Genomic DNA, 22,371 nt, shown 5'->3' on the forward strand with positions numbered 1-22,371 from the left:
CGCGCAAATGTGCATTGATTATCGGACTCTGAACGCCAGAACCATCCCAGACTAATACACCGTGCTGAGGATCAATGACGCTTCGGATTGTCTGACAGGCAGTAAATAGTTCTCTGTATTGGACCTGAGGAGCCATGGCTGAGGAAGATAAAGAAAAAACTGCCTTTATTTGTCCCCAGTTTGAGAGAATGCCGCAAGGAATAACTGGAGCTCCTGCAACATTTCAGAGGCTCATGGAGAAAGATGTGTGTGACATGAATCTTTTAGAAGTCCTGGTGTATCTAGATGATGTCACAGTATTCGGGAAAACATTGGAAGAAAATGAGGAGCGTCTTTTGAAAGTCCTCGACAGACTGGGAGAAAGTGGGCTGAAGATATCAATTGACAAATGCCAGTTTTGTCAGCCACAAGTCAAGTATGTGTGGCACATAATATCCGAGAAGGGTATTGCTACAGACCCCGCAAAAGTGGAAGCAGTAGCTCAATGGAAACAACCCACAGACCTAAAGTCACTGATGTCCTTTCTTGGTTTCTGTGGGTATTATAGAAGATATACACTCACCTAAAGGATTATTAGGAACACCATACTAAAACTGTGTTTGACCCCCTTTCGCCTTCAGAACTGCCTTAATTCTACGTGGCATTGATTCAACAAGGTGCTGAAAGCATTCTTTAGAAATGTTGGCCCATATTGATAGGATAGCATCTTGCAGTTGATGGAGATTTGTGGGATAGACATCCAGGGCACAAAGCTCCCGTTCCACCACATCCCAAAGATGCTCTATTGGGTTGAGATCTGGTGACTGTGGGGGCCATTTCAGTACAATGAACTCATTGTCATGTTCAAGAAACCAATTTGAAATGATTCGAGCTTTGTGACATGGTGCATTATCCTGCTGGAAGTAGCCATCAGGGGATGGGTACATGGTGGTCATAAAGGGATGGACAAGGCATTTTCGCCCACAGGACTGCCGCATACTGGATGTTTTTCACTTTTCACACCTTTCTTTGTAAACACTAGAAATGGTTGTTCGTGAAAATCCCAGTAACTGATCAGATTGTGAAATACTCAGACCGGCCCGTCTGGCACCAACAACCATGCCACGCTCAAAATTGCTTAAATCACCTTTCTTTCCCATTCTGACATTCAGTTTGGAGTTCAGGAGATTGTCTTGACCAGGACTACACCCCTAAATGCATTGAAGCAACTGCCATGTGATTGGTTGATTAGATAATTGCATTAATGAGAAATTGAACAGGTGTTCCTAATAATCCTTTAGGTGAGTGTATAGCCAGTTACTCTTCTATTGTGAGACCACTCACTGAACTCACCAAGGGTTATCCTCCCACTCAGCATGGAAAGAAAGTACTGAAAGTCAAAAGCAAGTATTATAAAGAGTCAGAGCCTTTTGGTGAGCGACGGGATCAGTCCTGCACGGATGCTTTCCAAATGACCATCCAATGCCTTACTAGTGCACCTGTGTTAGCCTTTGCCAACCCCACCCTGGTGGTAGACAAGTTTCATGATTACTTGTACGGAGCGAGATTTACTGTGAGGACCGACAACAACCCCCTCACATATGTGTTAACCACCGCAAAGCTCAATGCGGCTGGTCACCGGTGGCTTGCTGCTTTGGCCACTTACGATTTCAACATACAGTATCGGCCAGGAAGAAACAACATTGACGCTGATTTACTGTCTCGCAACTTGTTCTCAATGGAGGATACAAAAGAATGGACAGAGATAACCCCCCATTGCATACAGGCTACTTGGCAAACAAGTGGGAGCACAAACTTATGCAGAGCAGTTGGGAGTATCTCCAGATGCAATCCCAGAGTGTTATGCCTTTCCCACACGCCTGGAGAGTGGTTTTTTGGAGCAGTGGAGTAAGGAAGACCTCCTGAGCGCATAGGATAGTGATCCATCCACTGGAGTTGTGAAACACGCTATCAAACATGGAAAGTTGGCATCTTTGTCAAAAAATGAAAATCCTAAGATTGTGTGTTTGCAAAGAGAAAGTTCTAAACTTTTGATGAAAGATGGATTGTTGTACACAGTAACAAAGAAACTCACAAACAACGAACGGCAACAACTTGTTCTGCCACAGAAGTATCATTCAATGATTTTACAGTCAATGCATGATGAAGCGGGACATTTGGGAGTCGACAAAACAACAGCTCATTAGAGACCGTATTTATTGGCCAAAGATGTCATGCGAAATCGAACAATATATAAAGAACTGCTGCAAATGTCTTGCCCGTAAGACACATCCTCAGAGAGTAGCACCGTTAAATCAGATAACTAGTAGTGGACCCTTAGACTTTGTATGCATTGATTTCTTGTCTCTGGAGCCAGACTCCAGGGGAACCACTAACATATTAGTTGTCACAGATCTCTTTACTAGATATGCCTAAGCATTTCCAACCAAAGATCAAACAGCGGTCACTGTTGCTAAAGTGTTATGTGAAAAGTACTTCGTCCACTATGGTCTTCCTGCCCGGATACATTCGGACCAAGGGCAGGATTCTGAGAGCCGTTTGATTAAAGGTTTACTGCAGATGCTGAGTTTTTGAAAATCAAGAACTACGCCTTATCATCCTGAAGGGGACCCTCAACCGGAAAGATTCAACCGCACTCTGTTATCCATGTTGGGAACACTGAATCAAGAAAAGAAGCATAAATGGAGTCAAAACATTAGTCATTTAGTACATGCTTACAACTGTACCAGAAATGAGGCAACGGGTTACTCCCCATACTTTCTCATGTTTGGGCGGGAGGCCAGACTCCCGGTAGATCTATGTTTTGGTGTGTCACCGAATGGTAAAGGAGAAGCAAACTACCAGCAGTACGTTTCAAGGTTGAGATTGGATTTGAAGAAAGCTTATCAGCTTGCATCTGAGGCAGCCTATAAGAATATCCAGAGGTGACATGACAAGAGAGTGAAAGACCAGACATTGGAGGAAGGTGATCGAGTGTTAGTTCGTAATCTAGGACTGACTGGAAAACACAAGCTTGAGGATAAATGGAAATCTTTACCATATGTTGTGGTTGGTAAAATGCCCAATCTTTCCATGTATAGGGTGAAGCCAGAGAGAGGGATTGGAGTTGTGAAGACATTGCATCGAAATCACCTATTGCCCATTGGGTACTGTGTAAGGATGACAAGAGAAGACCAAATGTGACAAGGAAACCGGTAACTAGAGCAGACTCCAAAGAGAAACGAACATCCATTAAACAGAGACAGGACTGTCAAATCAGACGGAGGATGGACAACCTGATTTAAGAAATGCTGACTGAAATACTTAAAAGCTGGCCCGGAGCTGTTGGGACTCATGAGTCAGTAAGGCTTGCTGAAGGATCAGTTTCTAACGAAATTGAACAGAGTTACCCGCTACAGGAAGCTCACAAGCAAGATACAGCGGGTTCTCTACAGAGGTATCCTGGAGAACAGGGTGGAAACCCGGAACATAAGTGGGATGGAACACTGTGCAAGACAGGGGATGCTGGCTTCCTAGTTGATGATGCCCTACCTCAACGAGCAGATACCGAAGTCCCACAACTGTTAGGAGAGGAAGAGGTAGTACCTTTGGCCTTGGTGGAAAAAGAAATTAGTGGTGAAAGTCGTCCAAGAAGAGAGTTAAAACCTGTACCTCATCTGAGTTATGATGAGTTGGGCTTACCTACTGATCAGCCAGTAGCTATTATACATGGCGGGAGGGCTATGCAGTCTTGTACATACTCGGAAGAAAAGAGAAGTAATTGTGTGGTGCCATCCAAGGGCCAGATGTGTTCAACCACAACACCTTCTGATGTCTAGAGAATAAGAACTCTCTAGGGGGTGTAAGTTTGATGAGGACATCTAAACCTTTAAACAGGGGAGGGTGTAGCCTGGTGTACTATTTGTCAAACAAAGCATGAAAAAACTAAACAACAACAGTATTTTAGTTAATATAAATATAATAGTCCATTTAAAATTGATTATGGAAATGGGAATTAATATAAGTTGTATAAATATATATATATTAAATACCAACATACCCACTCCATTAGGCCCTGTCGATCAGGTACGGAGAAAGACGTAGGAGGTGGGATTGGGAAAAGAGGGAAGAATAGAGACGGAGAGGAGCGGAGAGATTTTCGGCGGTTGATAAGATTTTCGACGAGTTTGTCTTTGAGAGGTTTTACTTCAATTATTAAGTTACAGCAAGGTATGTGTTACCAGATGTAGTTGTTCTAATTTCTGTTTTGTATTTACTAACCACGCAAAGGGGGTTAGTGGGTTACTTTCCGTTGGGCTAGGTATAGAAGGTTAGCCGAAGAGAAGTTGGAACTATTGTTTAGCTAGCTTCAGCTGGCAGTGACGGAGATCTGTGACGAGCACCGACTTTGCAAATCGACAACCAGATAGCGCCCTGTGGGGACAGGGAAAAAACCCCAGGGTTCCTCTGGCAAAGACTTACCGGGACGGAAGTGGCTGTGACAGGACCCACTCACCGGAGTAGCACGTCAGGCCTGCAACCTAGAGTTGGGAGAGTCGAGTGCGTGCGTGAGTGTGTGTGTGTGTGGGCCCACTGTATTTTCTATGTATGTCTTTTAGGCTAATGTGCAGACACATTAATTTAAGTTTGGTGAAGTCTGAATATTATACTTTTGCATGAAAGTTTTGTAAATAGCAAGTTGAATATATTTTAACAGTAGTATAGGGCTGGAGCGCTATACTTGGTTTTGAGAAAACATGACTCGAACAAAGGAGGGAAAAAATTGTAATCATAAGAAAAAGCAAACGTGGAAAGAAAAGTGTTTGAACGAAGACATTTTAAGATCGGACGTGAAAATCCATTTAATGATTTTAACATACACCTTTTCATATTATGAAACATACACCTTAATTTTTTCATACTATGAAATATTTCATTTAGGTTTTTCTTTTCTTACAGTCAATACATGTGAGCTCATTTTGGCTCCATAGAGCACTGTTTAGTAGTTCAGTTCCAAGCAAAGAATCTATGGGCAGAAACGTACTTTTGAAAGATCTACAAGTTGTGGTAAGGCACACGTCAGGGAATGGATATAAACACGATTTCAAAGGCTTTGTCAATCCTTTGGACCACAGTAAAGACCATTACAAGTGGAAGTGGAAGGGGTATGGCACCCCCAAGACCTTGCATAGATCAGGCTTTCCTTCCAAACTGGATGACTGAGCAAGGAGGAGACTGATCAGGGAGTGTACCAAGAAGCCAATGGCAACTTTGAAGGAACTTCAGGCCTTTATAGCAAAGACTGGTTAATGTGTGCATGTGACCACAATATCACAAGCGCTCCACAAATCTGATCTCTATGGGAGGGTGGCCATAAAAAAAACACTCTTTAAAAAAGGCAACATCAAGTCTTGTTTGAGCGTTGCCAAAAAGCACACTGTAGACTACAAGGCCAAGTGGCTGTAATTCACGCAAGAGGTGATTTCACCAAGTGGTAACTCAGGGTTGTAATAATTTATCCAAATATTTCACTGTTTAAATTTTTCTTCATTTTCATAGTGGTTTTATCTTCCACTGGTATATTGCAGGTTACTGTGTGTAAATAAAGTTGTAAAAGGTCTGATTTTGTGTGTTTTCCTTTCAGGGAAATATATATTTATGTAAAGAAATATATATAAAAATATCCAAGTGAAAGATATAACATCAACATAAAAAATCATCATAAAAAAATAAAAAAACAATCACTGAGTTGGAAAAAGAATATCCACCTTTTGCTTTAATTACAGCCTTTAATCTGTTGGGATATGTCTCTACTAACTTTGCACATCTAGACATTGCAATATTTGACCACTCCCCTTTGCAGAACTGCTCAAGTTCAGTTAAATTTGATGGTGACCGTTTGTGGACTGCTGTCTTCAAGTCATTCCACAGATTTTCAGTGGGGTTTAAGTCCGGGCTCTGACTAGGCCATGCAAGGACATTCACCTTTTATCTCCTTCAACCACTGTGTGGTCAGTTTTGCTGTGTGCTTTGGGTCATTGTCATGTTGGAAGGTAAATCCAGTCCCTGCTGCAGAGAAACAACCCCATAACATGATATTCCCACCTCCATGCTTTACTGTAGGAATGGTGTTATTTGGATGGTGAGCTGTATTGGATTCTCGCCAGACATATTGTTTGGCGTTGAGGCCAAATAATTAAATTTTAGTCACATCTGACCATAACACTTTTTTCCATGTGGCCTTAGATTCTTCAAGGTGCGTTTTGGCAAAGCTCAGTCGTGACTGCATGTGGCCTTTCTAGAGGAGTGGCTTTTTTCTTGCAACCCTCCCATACAAGCCACATTTGTGGAGAATTTGTGATATTGTTGTCACATGCACACAATGACCACTCTTTGTCATTAATTCCTGAAACTGCTTCAGAGTTGCTGTAGGCCTCTTGATAGTCTCTCTGACCAGTTTCCTCCTGGCTCTTTCATCCAGTTTGGAGCGACGTCCTGACCCAGGGAGGGTCTGTGTTGTACCAAATACCTTCCACTTCTTAATAATTGACCAAGGACTGAAATGCTTCAGGAAAAGCTTGTTTCATGCTGAGCTAATCAAAATGACCACAGCTGATCACAGCTGAAAGTCGATTGGCTTTGTGTGCTATTGAGAAGGTGATTAACTACACCTGGTTGGGTTTACAAGTCATTTTTAGGAGGGGGTGATTCTTTTTCCAACTCAGTGATTCTGTTTTTTATAAAAAAAATTCTGAAAGTTGGTATTATATCTTTCACTTGGATGTTATAAGTTGTAAATATAGCTGACTAAAACAAACATTTTATTATTTTAAAGGGGGGTGATTATTTTCAATACCCACTGTAGTTCACTTAAAGACATTAGTATTGGGTAAAGAACAGTTTGCATCCATTAGCCAGCTTTGTTTCTGACTAGCAGTCCTGGGACTTGAGGAGCTGAGGCACCTGTCAGCCTGTTCAAGTTCAAAAGTTTATTTATCCAATGCACCGAATAACACAGCGTCATTCTGAACAATTAAATTCTTGTGACATGGAACACGACATCTACGTAGTAAGAATTAAGAAATATATAAGGAAAAAAAAGCTATATAGATAGCAATGTAAACTAGCAGCAATTTTAAAGAGTGTAGAATGGGGAATAACACAATATGGGTTGACTTACTATATATTATCAATATGAGTGTAATATGTCTATGAATGGTACATTTAAAAGAATATTCTAATGTACATTGAATGTACATGGAAAGACATCAGAGCATTTGGAATGTTCATGTGTGATCAGTATGATCATAGATCAGTGTTGCTGGCCTTATGGCCTCAGGGAAAAACTGTTTGTGAGTCTGGAAGTGCATGCCCCGATGCTCCAGTAGCATCTTCCAGACGGCAGCAATGTGAACAGACCGTAGCCTGGGTGGCAATCGTCTTTGATGATGTTCTGTTCTTTCCTAAGGCATTGTGTATGGTTGATGCCTTGCATGGTGGGAGGATGGCAGCTGATGACACGCTCCGCAGACTTCACCACCCTCTGGAGGGACTTGCGATGCGTAGAGAGAGTGAGGATGTTGTCCTGGCACCATGTAACACCGGGGACTCCGGTGTTCAGGGTCAATGCAGAGGAGGTGAGGTTGCTCATTCTCATCACCTGTGGTCTGCCCATCAGGAAGTCCAGGGTCCAATCGCAAAAGGAGGTGTTAAGTCCCAGGGACCTGAGCTTAGGAACAAGCTTAGTGGGCAGAATAGTGTTTAATGCTGAGCTGTAGTCCATGAACAGCATTCTCACGTGTTGCCTTTTTCCAGGTGGGAGAGGGCGGTGTGTCGTCAGGGAGATGGCATTGTCTGTAGATCTATTGGAGCGGTATGCAAATTGAAAGAGGTCCAAGGTGTCAGGAAGGGTGGAGCAGATGAGAGTTCTGACCAAAGCTCAAAGCACTTCATGATGATGGAGGTCAGTGCTACAGGGCGGTAGTAATTCAGGTAGGTGATGGAAGGTTTCTTTGGTACAGGGACAATGGTGGTCGGTTTGAAGCAGGTGGACACTGCAGACAGAGACAGGGAGAGGTTGAATATAGAGGTGGTAGGCACACCCCCTGAGGACACGGCCTGGAATGCAATCTGGCCCTGGTGACTTCCTAGGGTTCACTCTTTTAAAAGCTCTCCTCCACATCAGCTGTGGTTAGGGACAGGGTCCTCAGCAAGCCTTCCAGAAGGAATGGTGTTGGTCACCTCAAACTGAGCACAGAAAGAGTAGAGCTCATTGGGGAGAGAGGCGGCAGGCTGGGCATCATTGCTGTTTATAATCTGTGATGTGTTGCAGTCCACACCACTTGTGTCTCAGGTCACAGCTGTGGTAGTTAGACTCCAACTTATCCTTGTAGTCTCTTTTGGCATCTCTGATGGCCTTCCGTATGTCATACCTGGACCGCCTCAGAGCCTTAAGGTCCGTGGAACTATAGGCAGAGGACCTGAGCATAGCACAGACATTAACATTAACCCAGGGCTTTTGGTTACAGAACATCTGCTGCATTACAGAACATCTGCCAATCTGTTGTATGTAGACTGCAGTGATTATTGCCGAGCTGAATTCCCATGGAAGGTAGAAAGGTCATACTTTTACAGTAAGTAGCTTTTGGTCTGGTGAACTGTGGGTTGAAAGTAAACAGCCAAGGCCCAGAGAGAGTTAATCATAATGCAGACCCCTCCACCCTTACATTTATCTCACTCTAAAGTTCTGTCCCACCTGTAGATGGAGAAAACAGCTGGGGTGATGGCCAAGTCAGGCACCATAGGATCCAGCCAGGTCTCTACAAACTCCAACACACAATAGTTCGCAATGTACCCCTGAAAGTTAATCCGACTGTGTAGTTTGGCCATTTTATTTCCCATGGATTGAACATTTGCAAGTAAAATGCTCGGTAATGCCGGATTGCAGTATCTCGTCTGAGATTTACATATGATACCGGCACATTCACCTCTCTTCTTCCTCCTCCATCAACGTATTGGTAAATAAATTGGCGGCACGACAAAGGAATCACAGCAAGTGCTCTGGTTACGTAATGTAAAAGTGTGTATTCAGTGATGAACAATTTTCCAAAATGGCTGGTCGATCATACTGTATGAGTGACAGTGCAGCATGAAAAAAAATAAAAACAATACAAGCAGTCATAAGCAAAAAACTACATAGTGAATGTGGAGCCATCGTCAGTGCAACCTTTTTCTACGGCACACAGGAAAGCATGCATGATTCCAGTTCCAGTCGTCATTATATGTTAATTAGCTCTTAAGCTAATAACACATATTAGTGTTATTTAAGCTGTATCTTTTGTGTGAGCAGGACAATCATGCTCCCTTCCATAGCTAAGCAACTGTTTCCCATTCATATTATTCAGCAAAAAATCCCCTGCCTTGAGTAATCCACACAAATGTATACAACACAATGGCACCCACACACACAACTCTTTCACTCTTACAGTAAGACACACACTAACCCAGATCAGAGCACTGCACAACTTTGAGTTGGCACTGGCAACCGAAAGGGCATGTGGGTATTTCAGGAGAGGGTAGCTCCTCTGTGGCTGAGCCTTCCTCTTCATCCTTCATCATCGACATCATCCCTCCCACATCGCTGTCCATTGCGAAGTCCCAGAATCCCCTCTGCTCAAAGGGCAGGGCCAGTGAGGATGCGGGCAGATGGGCAAAGCACAGCAACAACAGGAGACAGGTGTGAGCCAACATCATGGGGCAATACAGACACAGCTGTGGAGATACAGACACAGAAAAACAGCACAAATCATCACTGGATATTCCTATACCCCTTCAGAGACACATTTAAAAAAACACCTTAAACTCTGATGATAATGCATCATGGTGGTAAAGAAACAGCCATTTACCCTTGTGTTATGAAGAATTGACCACATTTAATCTTTACATTGATTACATGAATTAATTCTAGCTATTATGTTGTGAATGTGTGGCTTTCATCTTTATTAGCTTACTGGAGCAGATGAATAGTTGGCTGTCAGAAGGCTCTTTAAAAGAAACACATTGCTCTGTTCTGCTTACTCTACAGTGTGGTGTGGTCACACAAACACACGTCATTGGCAGTACTGGCTCTACAGCTGCCCTGGACACTACCGGTTACTGAGCCAGACAGGGTGTGCTCCGAATAACCACACCTGCAAAAAACAGATGTGGTCCTGTATGGCTCACTTGGTAGAGCATGGCAATTGCAAAGGCAGGATTTTGGATTTCCCAGGGACCACCCATACATAATTAACTGCATTAATGTACATCACTGTAAGTCACTTCGGATGAAGCCATCTGCCAAGTGGCATATATCCATGTGATTGGAATGTGAGATAGAGATAAAGAGACTACAAGGAGGCAGAGAGACTTTGGAGAAAAAATAGAAGCTAGCATCAATGCACTGAAATAAATTGGAGGAAAGGAAAAAAGGAAGGGTGGAGACTGCTTAAGCAGTTAGTTACACCTGCCAATAAATATATCCAAATTGAAAGGATGGAAAGGATGATTTATAAAAAAAAATATGATTCTAAACAGTGGGTCACAGTCCGCTTCCTTCTAACCAATCACAATCCCCAAATAGATATTTGAGTGTCCGTCTGACCGATCCAAACCTCTACAGCCCAAATGGTGAAAAAATATAAAACCCTGAATCCTGGATTCAAACATATCGCCCATTCATCCAGGCAGGAAAGTGGCAGTGTGTGTGTGTGTGTCTGTGTCCACGTATGGGTTTCTGAATGTGTATGTAGGTGCAAAGCCAGACTCCATTAAGTCATTACTGAGCACAAAAACACTCCTGTTGCTGTTAGTTGAGTTCACCAGGAATGTGTTCCACCCTACCATAACACTAATTTACAGCAATAGTAGCAGTACCTCACCCCAGTCCCAAATGTTACAAATGAAATTGTATTCCTTATGCTAATCTCGTAATAAGCACCATGGGATTTCGGTAAACCTGTACTAATCTCATTCCCAGACACTTCCCAGTGCATAGGCATTGTCTTAATTTACCAAGCAATCATCTCCCTCGACACCTTCCACTTAACCCAACCTCATCTTTACAACATATTTTACCTCCACTTCCAGCCATGCCTCACATTCATGCGATTCACATTAAAAAATAACAATTTTAACAATAAAGTCACTCCCAAGCAAATGTCTGTGGTTGAAGGGGTTAAATTGAACAAGTAAACATCAATTTAAACTATGTCTACTGTTAAGCTTATGCATTCATTCAAAATTATGGCTTACATTTAGGTATCAATTCCAAGTAATTTTGTTTGGGAAAGTCCAAGAAAAACAAACAAACAAAAACAAACTAACTTACTACCACTGAAATTGGGCCATCTGACCCACACTCCACACACCATTGGAGTCAATCGGTCATATTTGCCATTTCAGTTTGTGGAGAGATTGGAGGAACCTTTAATGTATATATTTTTCAACAGTTTCCTGAAATTGTGGGGTTTTAAGATATGTTTTAACACCTATTAGATTAAATTCAATTTAATTGGTTCTGTTGTATTGTCCACGCCGGTTGTCAACATTGGCAAATCTTCTTAACTTCAGTTAGGCTAGGGGTTTTTAATGTGTGAGTTGCGCCTCCTCAGGGGGTGCCAAATACCTTTTGTGAAGCATGAAAGAAATTATAAAGTAATATTATTTTTTTATTTTTTTTTATAACAGGTGAACCTGTAAAGCGATATAAGCTATTCAGTAATAATGAATACATGTTATATACATTATGTCATGATACTTGGTACATTTTTCATAGTTTCCTGGTTTTGATACAGCCAGTACAGTGGAACATTGAAGTTCTACATAACATTATTTAACAGTTGTTGACTGCTAGCACTAGGACTGCCAAATGCCTACATGAATTGGCGTTTGAGATTGTAATTAAAATAGAACTGCCATTTTGAAAGCTACTCCCACCTCCTTCATTGACTTTTCTTAAATAGGCATACATTACATTGTTTTCCAATCTAAATTCACAAACAGAAAATTATTTAGAGACTATTTACCTGTTTCTTTTTACCCTTTTATCTGACTCAATCAGCCAACAGCCCATGTCACAGTGTTGGTACACAGGCACTAATAAACCCTCACTGAATGCATGACATCAACAGATGAATGCGTAATACTCGTAATACATGACAGATACATGACAGATTCTTGGTTGAATTTAAATTAACTAGGCTATTACTGAAAAATAATACAAACGATATAGGCAACTTGACAAAACGTTAGAAGATTCAACTTCTTGTGTAGGCTAATTCATCAAATGTAAATCTAAAATGTAAATCTAAATATCTTTTTAAGAAACTAAATTCCACACATTCTTCACTAACCGCCAACTACCAATTCAACAAAGGTATTACATGTTACTGTTCATAATAGGAGAGAAAGGGAAATAAAATCACTTACACATTCTATCATTCTCTTTTTGAATTTACTCTGCTTATTTTACTGAAGATTATGATTCTACAAATATATTATGAAATATCAACAATCACCAATTATAAATTCAGCAAATGTATTACATGTTAGTTTTTTATCACTTCAATCGACAAATGGCTTTTCTATATTTTCATGTAGGCTACTGTAAATCATTCTTTGAAATTGTGTACATGTCGTTTACATTCTTTTATTAGTTGTTACATGTATATATCTACCTCAAGAACCTCATTGCTGCTATCCCTGCATTTCAGTTACACATGCCACCTTGCACCGTCAATTTGCACATTCATAATGAAGAGCAATGAAATAGCAATGATGTCAAAGGATGAAGGGGCAACCGCCTGATCAACCCAGATACACCTATGCACAGAGTTGGGGAGTAACGGATTACAAAGAAAAAGTATCTGTAATCCGTTATGTTACCAACTAAAATATTCTAATCAAATTACAGATAATTTTGAAAAATATGATGATTACTTTTGGATTACTTCAATTGAAAAAGAATAGGTGTGCAAAATCGTTATGACACAGTGCATGCTTGATTTTTTTAATGTTTTAAAAACATAGTAATTTGAACCAAAATAACAATTAGGGGCCTCAGTTGTTGTGTATGTGTTCCTTATGCGCGCACAGGTGGACACGCATAACAAGTTTAGTGACTGATGAAGCACTAGTTTAATTGGTAAAAACAGAGTGTATCTATGATAATATTAGTCGACCTATTTAAATGTGATTTAGTTATCTACTCGAACAATAATCTTTCCCAGAACAATAATAGGCGATAGGCCTACCTCGTGTTATATATTTCAAGTTTCAAGGTTTATTTGTCAAAAGCACAGAACAAAACAGCCAAGAAGAGTTGCACTGAACAACTGACTGGAAATGTTTTGAAAATTATGCAACTATTTGTTAGACAGCTGTAACATGGGGCTGCCATAAAACATTATATGGAATTAATCACGATATTTAAGGAGAAAAGGTGAGTTAGGAAGCACTCTGCCGAAGGATGATGATTTGCATGACGCAACCATCTCAACTCGGTCCATATAGGTAGGCCAAGTGATTCTGCTTGCGTTGCATCGCAGAATATTGCGTTCATTGGTTATCATTGGCTGCTGACGACATTTACTTTAAGCTAAGACTGCAGGTGTATGATCACAATTTCTTTCATTTGCGTTTTGAAAAGCCATCGCTGGTGGCCCTAATAATCATAGGTTACGTTCGTGCAGGAAAATCATAGTTGTGTGTGGATGTTCACGATTGCAAACATGCATTCCAATGCCTGGGGTTTCTGCAACGCTTTGACCTAGAACTGCATTGTGGGATTGTTTGAGTTTGCGGATTGTTGACATGCTGTACGCTGCCTGCTGTTACCTACCTGGCTACCTGCCAAACTTTTTCGAATTTACTCTATATTAACTAATTGGTCAAAATGATATTTTAAGAGTTTTACAAATAATTTTTTTTTAATCTGTTGACCTCTTACTCAACTTTACTACACCGGGACTCTTTTTGGACATAATTAACGGAACTACTCACCCCTGAACACCCGAGGCTAAGTATCATTACAATGCCTTATCACTGTAATTGTTGTAGCAACAACACGGAGGAGAACAATCGTCTTCAGTTAAAGATAGCAGAGTTAGAGGCTCGGCTTCTGACGCAAATATCAGGCAAGGATTATGCTAGTGTAGAAATAGAAAAAACTGCGTCAGTGCCACCAGGAAGAAACAATAGTTTTGTTAGTCCCCCGGCACAGCTCCTGCAGCCAGGCAAGAACTTTCTCTTGGTCACTGGGAAGAAATGCCGTCGACCAGTTAAACCAGAATCATTGCTAAAACCAACTGAGACTTTCAACAGGTTTTCCCCACTGGAGTCGGAGTCAAGGCCCGAGCCGTCTTCGGAGGGGAATGATTGGCAGGCATGTTCTACCAGCGGCCTTGAAAAACAAAAAACTTTAGTCATCGGCGATTCCATTACACGCAGTATTAGACTAAAGATCGTACACTGTTTACCGGGGTGCAGAGCCACCGACGTAGCCGCAAATCTGGGGTTGGTGCTAGCGAAGTCTAAAACTGGCAAGTATAGAGAGTACAGAGATATTGTTATTCACGTTGGCACCAACGACGTTAAGATGAAACAGTCAGAGATTACGAAGCAGAACATAGCATTAGCGTGTAAACTAGCTAGAAAGATGTGTCGGCAAGTAATTGTCTCTGGCCCCCTCCCAGCTAGGGGTGGTGACGTGCTCTACAGCCAACTCAATCGCTGGCTGAAAACTGAGTTCTGCCCGTCGCAGGAGGTAGAGTTTGTAGATAACTGGCTTTATTTTTGGGACTCTCCCAGAAATCGGGCCAGGCCTGATCTGCTGAGGAGCGACTGACTCCATCCTAGCTGGAGTGGTGCTCTTCTTTTATCTAGGAACATTGACAGGAGTCTCACTCCTATAGCCTTAACATGAGATAGGGTGCAGGTCAGGCTGCAGACTGTTAGCCAGCCTGCTAGCATAGTGGAGTCTGTCAATAGCATAGCCAGAGTAGTTAGTACAGCTTTACCTATTGCCACTGTGACTCGTTCCAGGTAGTGTTAACAAAAACAACCTTATTAAGATAAAGCCTTCCTCCACCTCGGTCACAAATAAAAATGAAAGTATCACTTTGCATCCCAAAATGGGACTCCTAAATGTTAGATCCCTTGCTCCAAAGGCAGTTGCAGTAAATGAATTAATCTCTGATCATAAACTACATGTTATTGGTTTATGTGAAACGTGGCTAAAGCCTAATGAATTCACTGCCTTAAATGAGGCCTCTCCTCCTGGTTATACTAGTGATCATATCCCTTGTGCATCCCGAAAAGCAGGGGGTGTTGCTAATATTTATGACAGTAAATATAAATTTACTCTCAAACAATCACTGAGTTTCATTCTTTTGAAGTTTTACTAATGAAAGTTAATCAGGCCGATAAATAGTTTTACATAGCCACTATTTATAGGCCCTCCGGGCCATACACAATGTTCCTCAATGAGTTTGCAGAATTCTTGTCTAACCTTGTAGTCATGGCAGATAGTATTTACATTTTTGGCGATTTCAATATTCATATGGAAAAGTCCAATGATCCTCATAATTGACTTAATGGGTTTCATCCAACATGTCTCAGGTCCAACACATTTGCCCCATCACACCTTAGATTTAGTCCTGTCACGAGAAATAAATATTGTAGATCTAATAATTTCCCCCCAAAATCCTGGATTATCGGATCACTGTCTTATTACATTTACCATTAAAACAAGAAATCCACTTGCTCCGCAAACAATGAGTTTCAAAAGCCGTACTATAAATTCTCAGACTACAAATACATTTCTTGATATTCTTACAAGTTCGCTCATTAACGACAGAGTAAATAAATCTGTAAACGATCAAATCGAGGATCTAAACTCAATACTGCGAAATACATTAGACACAGTTGCACCACTAAAAACAAAAGAAATACGCAACAAGAAACTTCCTCCCTGGTACACAGACAATACTAGAGCACTTAGGCAAGCCTCCAGAAAATTGGAGCGAAAGTGGAGCTCCACCAATTTAGACTAGCCTGGATAGACAGTACAGTACAATACCGAAAATCACTCACATCTGCTCGATCAGCTTATTTCTCCAACCACAAAAACAATCCATAATTTCTCTTTGATACAGTTGCAAAGTTAACAAAAAAGCAAAGCTTAGCAAGTGAAGTGGGTCTTCACTTTAGTTGTAATGAATACATGAACTACTTTGATGAAAAGATCATCACCATTAGAAAACAAATAACTGACTCCTCCTTAAATAGTTATGGTCCTAAAAATGTCCTAAACCTCCCTGACCAGGTCTAAATGGGGACACTTGAATTTTTTGATACCGTATCGCTCAACACATTTACTAAATTTCTAAACCCACAAACTCTCAGCTAGACCCGATTCCAACAAAATTGCTTAAAGAGCTATTTCCTGTGCTAGGTCAGCCAATGCTGAACATAATAAATTGCTCCCTTTCCTCCGGATGTGCACCAAACTCAATAAAAATAGCGGAAATTAAGCCTCTTCTAAAAAAATTTAATCTGGATCCCGACATATTAAACAATTATAGGCCAATATTGAACCACCCGTTCCTTTCAAAAATCTTAGAAAAATTTGTTTCCCAACAACTGAATGCCTTCCTAAAGACAAATAACATTTATGAAATACTCCAGTCCGGTTTCAGATCCCATCATAGTACTGAGACTGCACTCGTGAAGGTAACAAATGACCTTCTTCTAATGGCCTCAGACAAAGGTTCCGCATCCGTCCTGTTGCTTCTTGACCTTAGTGCTGCTTTTGACACTATTGATCACTCCTTTCTCTTAGAGAGACTGGAAACCCATATTGGGCTATGTAGACATGTTCTAGCCTGGTTTAAATCTTATTTATCTGAAAGATATCAGTTTGTTAGCGTGGATGGCATATCCTCTGACAAGTCAAAGGTATGCTTTGGTGTTCCTCAAGGCTCGGTTCTGGGCCCATTATTGTTCTCACTATATATGCTCCCTCTGGGCAATGTAATCCTAAATCACAATGTAAACTTTCATTGTTATGCTGATAACACAGTTATATATTTCAATGAAGCATGGAGAAGCCCCTAAATTAGCTATTTTGGAAGCATGCGTTTCAGATATTAGGAAGTGGATGACAGAGATTTTCTTGCTCTTAAACTCAAATAAAACAGAAATGCTTGTTTTAGGACCAAAAAAACAAAGAGCATTGTTAGCAGATCTCACTGTGAACCTCGACGGCTGCATGGTCGTATCCCAAAAAACTGTAAAAAACCTTGCCATTACCCTTGACCCTGACCTCTCCTTTGAAGAACAAATAAAATATGTCTCAAGACTTGCTTATTTTCATCTTCGAAACATTGCAAAAATTAGAAACTTTCTATCAAAAACTGATGCAGAAAAATTAATCCATGCTTTTGTTACTTCTAGACTAGATTACTGCAATGCTCTTCTTTCCGGTTACCCTGACAAATTAATAAATAAACTTCAATTAGTGCTGCACATGGCTGCTAGAATCCTAACTAGAACAAACAAATTTGAACACATTACTCCTGTCCTAGCATCCTTACACTGGCTGCCTGTTAGGGTTAGGGCTGATTATAAGGCTCTTAACCTATAAAATCAATACATGGACTTGCTCCTACTTACCTTGCTGAAATGATCCAGCCATACATACCTACAAGTAACCTACGATCGCAAGATGCAGGCCTTTTAATTGTACCTAGAATTTCTAAACAAACAGCTGGCGGCAGGGCCTTTTCTCATAGAGCTCCACTACTGTGGAATGATCTGCCAATTAAGGTTAGAAATGCAAACTCAGTGCAAAAAGTGTGTACTAAAAACTCATCTCTACAGCATGGTTTATAATTAGGTGTAGCCTGGCCCAGGGTGTGATGGTGACCAGTAGGCTTGATACTGTCCACCCTTGCGGTCTTGCCAGGTGTGCTCTCGTCGCCACTGGGATGCCCTCCCTCCAATGCCTTTCGGGGGAAGAGTCACTGGCTTGTTGTTGACTCTCTGTTGCGCACTTGTGCAATTGGACTGTACGCTGCTGGCAATACTCTGCCCTCATTCAGGGGGGTTGCGGATGGTGGGTGTCCCTTTGGTTGATGCCTGGCAATGTGGGTGGATTGATTTCCTGCCTGTTGGGCCCTGTCGGTAGGGCCACCGTGTCGGTAGGGCCACCGTGCTGGGGGATATGAGGAATGCACTATCTAACTTTTCTCAGTTTCCTCCAGTTTTAAATTTTAGGAGGAGATGAGGTCCTGGTCCACACCTGCGGATTACCTGGTTTGGGGGGCCTGTTGCTGTCCCTGTCCTTGTCCACCTAGTCATACTTCTGACCTAGTCTGAAATCAAATAGCCTCTGGATTTAGCCCAGAGAAATGTATTCATTATTCCAATTGGATTCTTAATATCTCACCCGGCACAGCCAGAAGAGGACTGGTCACCCCTCTGAGCCTGGGTCCTCTCTAGGTTTCTTCCTAAAATTCAGCCTTCTTAGGGAGTTTTTCCTAGCCACTGAAATTCAACACTACTGTTGTTTGCTCCTTGGGGTTTAAGGCCAGGTGTCTCTGTAAAGCACTTTGTGACAACTGCTGTTGTAAAAAGGGCTTTATAAATAAATTTGATTGATTGACAATTTTGGTGGTTGTGGAGCAAACCTTCAGACTACTGCAGATTTTGTGTATGCGCAAAAAGCTACGGATATCTTGATTTTTAGATACAACAATGTCAATACCCTTTTTGAGAAACTGTCATTTATTTTTCAACAATGTTTTGAAGCTATAAAAACATGAATAAAACAAATAACAGAAAAGGCTAACACATCCTTTAATTTTGGGTTATATTCAGATAAACAGCAAGATTCTGGAAGATCAAGGGTTATGGGATTTATTGGATAAATTGGAAAGACTGGATATCTGACAGACCTTTAGCGTGTAATGAAGAGATGTAGCCTAATCATAGCTGTAGAAAGCTATGGTTTAGAAACCCTTTCCAAAGGCGCTGTACAAAACCCATAAGGTAACATGCAAATTCATTTTTTGCCCAGCTATGGAAACTCTAACATTGATTGATCTCGCAAAAGGTGTTCAACTGGTTATAGGCTATTCCTATTTGTTTTCTAATGCCTCTTAATATGAAAGTAATCAGATTATGTTAATGTAATCAAAAATTACAAATGTGGACAGGTAACTTGTAACTGTAACAGATTACATTTAAAAAGTAACCTACCCAACCCTGCATGTGACTGAAGTGAAGTGTAATGATGAAGAATGATGGTGAGGGTAGACATTTTATATAATGTGAACTCGGTGACACAACTCAAACACAATTTGAGTTGGGTCACCGACACACCGGATGTCGGGTCTTCAACTGATTCTGATAATGAGCTGCCACCTCCCATGCCTGAGCCTTCTCGCACAAAAAAAAAGAAACAAACTAACGGCGATCGCAAATGCCACTGCCAGACAATAATGTAAGTCATCCTTTGATCATCCTTTTACTCTGTTAATCATATTTACATTTCGTTATTCATGTATGTCACAGTGTGGTAAGCAAGGAGACTAGGCGCTGGATGAACGGTGAAACAAGGGTTTACTAAGCTAAAAAGCATAATGCGTAAAACAAATGTAATGAGGAACAGATGTGTGTAATAGTGGAGAGTCCAGGGTGTTCCTTGTTTGCAGATATCCTTTGATCGTCGCAAACTCGTCGACAATGACTCTTATTTTACCTTATACATCATCAAAAAGAGATCAAAATGATTTATTTTGAATAACTGAAGTGTTGAAATTTAAATTTTGTACATTTGCTGGGCCTAATAAACTAATGAAAATACTATATCCTGTGTTCTCAGAAATAATCGTTGTATGTATTATGACATCAATTGCAAATGTATGATTTGATTATAGATGCATAGATGCCACAAAAAGAACTTACACTCACCTAAAGGATTATTAGGAACACCATACTAATACTGTGTTTGACCCACTTCCGCCTTCAGAACTGCCTTAATTCTATGTGGCATTGATTCAACAAGGTGCTGAAAGCATTCTTTAGAAATGTTGGCCCATATTGATAGGATAGCATCTTGCAGTTGATGGAGATTTGTGGGATGCACATCCAGGGCACGAAGTGAACGAGAGGGTTGTTTCCCTGCACCTACGGGTTGGGGATAGGTCTCTCACTGTTGTTTGTGCCTACGGGCCGAACGGCAGTGCAGAGTACCCGACCTTCTTGGAGTCTCTGGGAGGGGTGCTGGAAAGTGCTCCGACTGGGGACTCTATCGTTCTACTGGGGGACTTCAACGCCCACGTGGGCAACGACAGTGACACCTGGAGGGGCGTGATTGGGAGGAACGGCCCCCCTGATATGAACCCGGTGTTCAGTTCTTGGACTTCTGTGCTAGTCACAGTTTGTCCATAACGAACACCATGTTCAAGCATAAGGGTGTCCATCAGTGCACGTGGCACCAGGCCACCCTAGGCCGCAGGTCGATGATCGACTTTGTTGTCGTTTCATCTGACCTGCGGCCGTATGTCTTGGACACTCGGGTGAAAAGAGGGGCGGAGCTGTCAACTGATCACCACCTGGTGGTGAGTTGGATCCGATGGCGGGGGAGGAAGCTGGACAGACTCGGCAGGCCCAAGCGTACTGTAAGGGTCTGCTGGGAACGTCTGGCCGAGTCTCCTGTCAGAGAGATCTTTAACTCCCACCTCCGGCAGAGCTTCGACTGGATCCCGAGGGAGGCTGGAGATATTGAGTCCGAGTGGACCATGTTCTCCACCGCCATTGTCGAAGCGGCCGCTCGGAGCTGTGGCCGTAAGGTCTCCGGTGCCTGTCGAGGCAGCAATCCCCGAACCCGGTGGTGGACACCAGAAGTAAGGGATGCCGTCAAGCTGAAGAAGGAGTCCTATCAGGCCTGGTTGGCTTGTGGGACTCCTGAGGCAGCTGACGGGTACCGACAGGCCAAGCGGACTGCAGCCCGGGTGGTTGTGGAGGCAAAAACTCGGGCCTGGGAGGAGTTCGGTGAGGCCATGGAGAAGGACTATTGGCTGGCCTCGAAGAGATTCTGGCAAACCATCCAGCGCCTCAGGAGAGGGAAACAGTGCCCTACCAACGCTGTTTACAGTAGAGGTGGGCAGCTGTTGACCTCAACTGGGGATGTCGTCGGTGGAAGGAGTACTTCGAGGATCTCCTCAATCCCGCCGTCACGTCTTCCATTGAGGAAGCAGAGGATGAGGGCTCAGAGGTGGACTCGTCCATCACCCGGGCTGAAGTCACAGAGGTGGTTAAGAAACTCCTCGGTGGCAAGGCACCGGGGGTGGATGAGATCCGCCCTGAGTACCTCAAGTCTCTGGATGTTGTGGGGCTGTCTTGGCTGACACGCCTGTGCAACATCGCGTGGCAGTCGGGATGGCAGACCGGGGTGGTGGTCCCTCTTTTTAAGAAGGGGGACCGGAGGGTGTGTTCCAACTATAGGGGGATCACACTTCTCAGCCTCCCCGGGAAAGTCTATGCCAGGGTTCTGGAGAGGAGAATACGGCCGATAGTAGAACCTCAAATTCAGGAGGAACAGTGTGGTTTTAGTCCAGGCCGTGGAACACTGGACCAGCTCTATACCCTCTACAGGGTGATGGAGGGTTCATGGGAGTTTGCCCAACCAATCCACATGTGTTTTGTGGATTTGGAGAAGGCATTCGACTGTGTCCCTCGCGGCATCCTGTGGAGGGTGCTTCGGGAATATGGGGTCCTGGGTCCCTTGCTAAGGGCTGTCAGGTCCCTGTACGACCGAAGCAGGAGCTTGGTCCGCATTGCCGGCAGTAAGTCAGACTTGTTCCCTGTGCATGTTGGACTCCGGCAGGGCTGCCCTTTGTCACCGGTTCTGTTTGTAATTTTTATGGACAGAATTTCTAGGCGCAGCCAGGGGCCGGAGGGTTTCAGGTTTGGGGACCACACGATTTCGTCTCTGCTCTTTGCGGATGATGTTGTCGTGTTGGCCCCTTCAAGCCAGGACCTTCAGCATGCACTTGGACGGTTTGCAGCCGAGTGTGAAGCGGTGGGGATGAAAATCAGTACCTCCAAATCCGAGGCCATGGTCCTTAGTCGGAAAAGGGTGGCTTGCCCACTTCAGGTTGGTGGAGAGTGCCTGCCTCAAGTGGAGGAGTTTAAGTATCTAGGGGTCCTGTTCATGAGTGAGGGAAGGAAGGAACGGGAGATTGACAGACGGATCGGTGCAGCTTCTGCAGTAATGCGGTTGATGTATCGGTCTGTCGTGGTGAAGAAAGAGCTGAGCCGCAAGGCGAAGCTCTCGATTTACCGGTC

At 42.6% G+C, this 22,371-nt stretch overlaps 1 protein-coding gene across 2 annotated transcripts in view; it reads right to left on the reverse strand.

Moving 5' to 3' along the window:
* bgnb (biglycan b) overlaps positions 1 to 22,371 on the reverse strand; it is a 131,938-nt gene that overhangs the window by 43,127 nt on the left and 66,440 nt on the right. For both annotated transcript variants that reach the window (XM_013132499.3, XM_010865667.3), the window contains exon 2: positions 9,483 to 9,750. In XM_013132499.3, the coding sequence (XP_012987953.1) occupies positions 9,483 to 9,732 (250 nt within the window). In that variant the 5' untranslated portion in view covers positions 9,733 to 9,750. The remainder of the gene's footprint in view (positions 1 to 9,482; positions 9,751 to 22,371) is intronic.

This window comes from Esox lucius, chromosome 12, assembly GCF_011004845.1.
Source record: "Esox lucius isolate fEsoLuc1 chromosome 12, fEsoLuc1.pri, whole genome shotgun sequence".
Classification (NCBI taxonomy): Eukaryota; Metazoa; Chordata; class Actinopteri; order Esociformes; family Esocidae; genus Esox; species Esox lucius.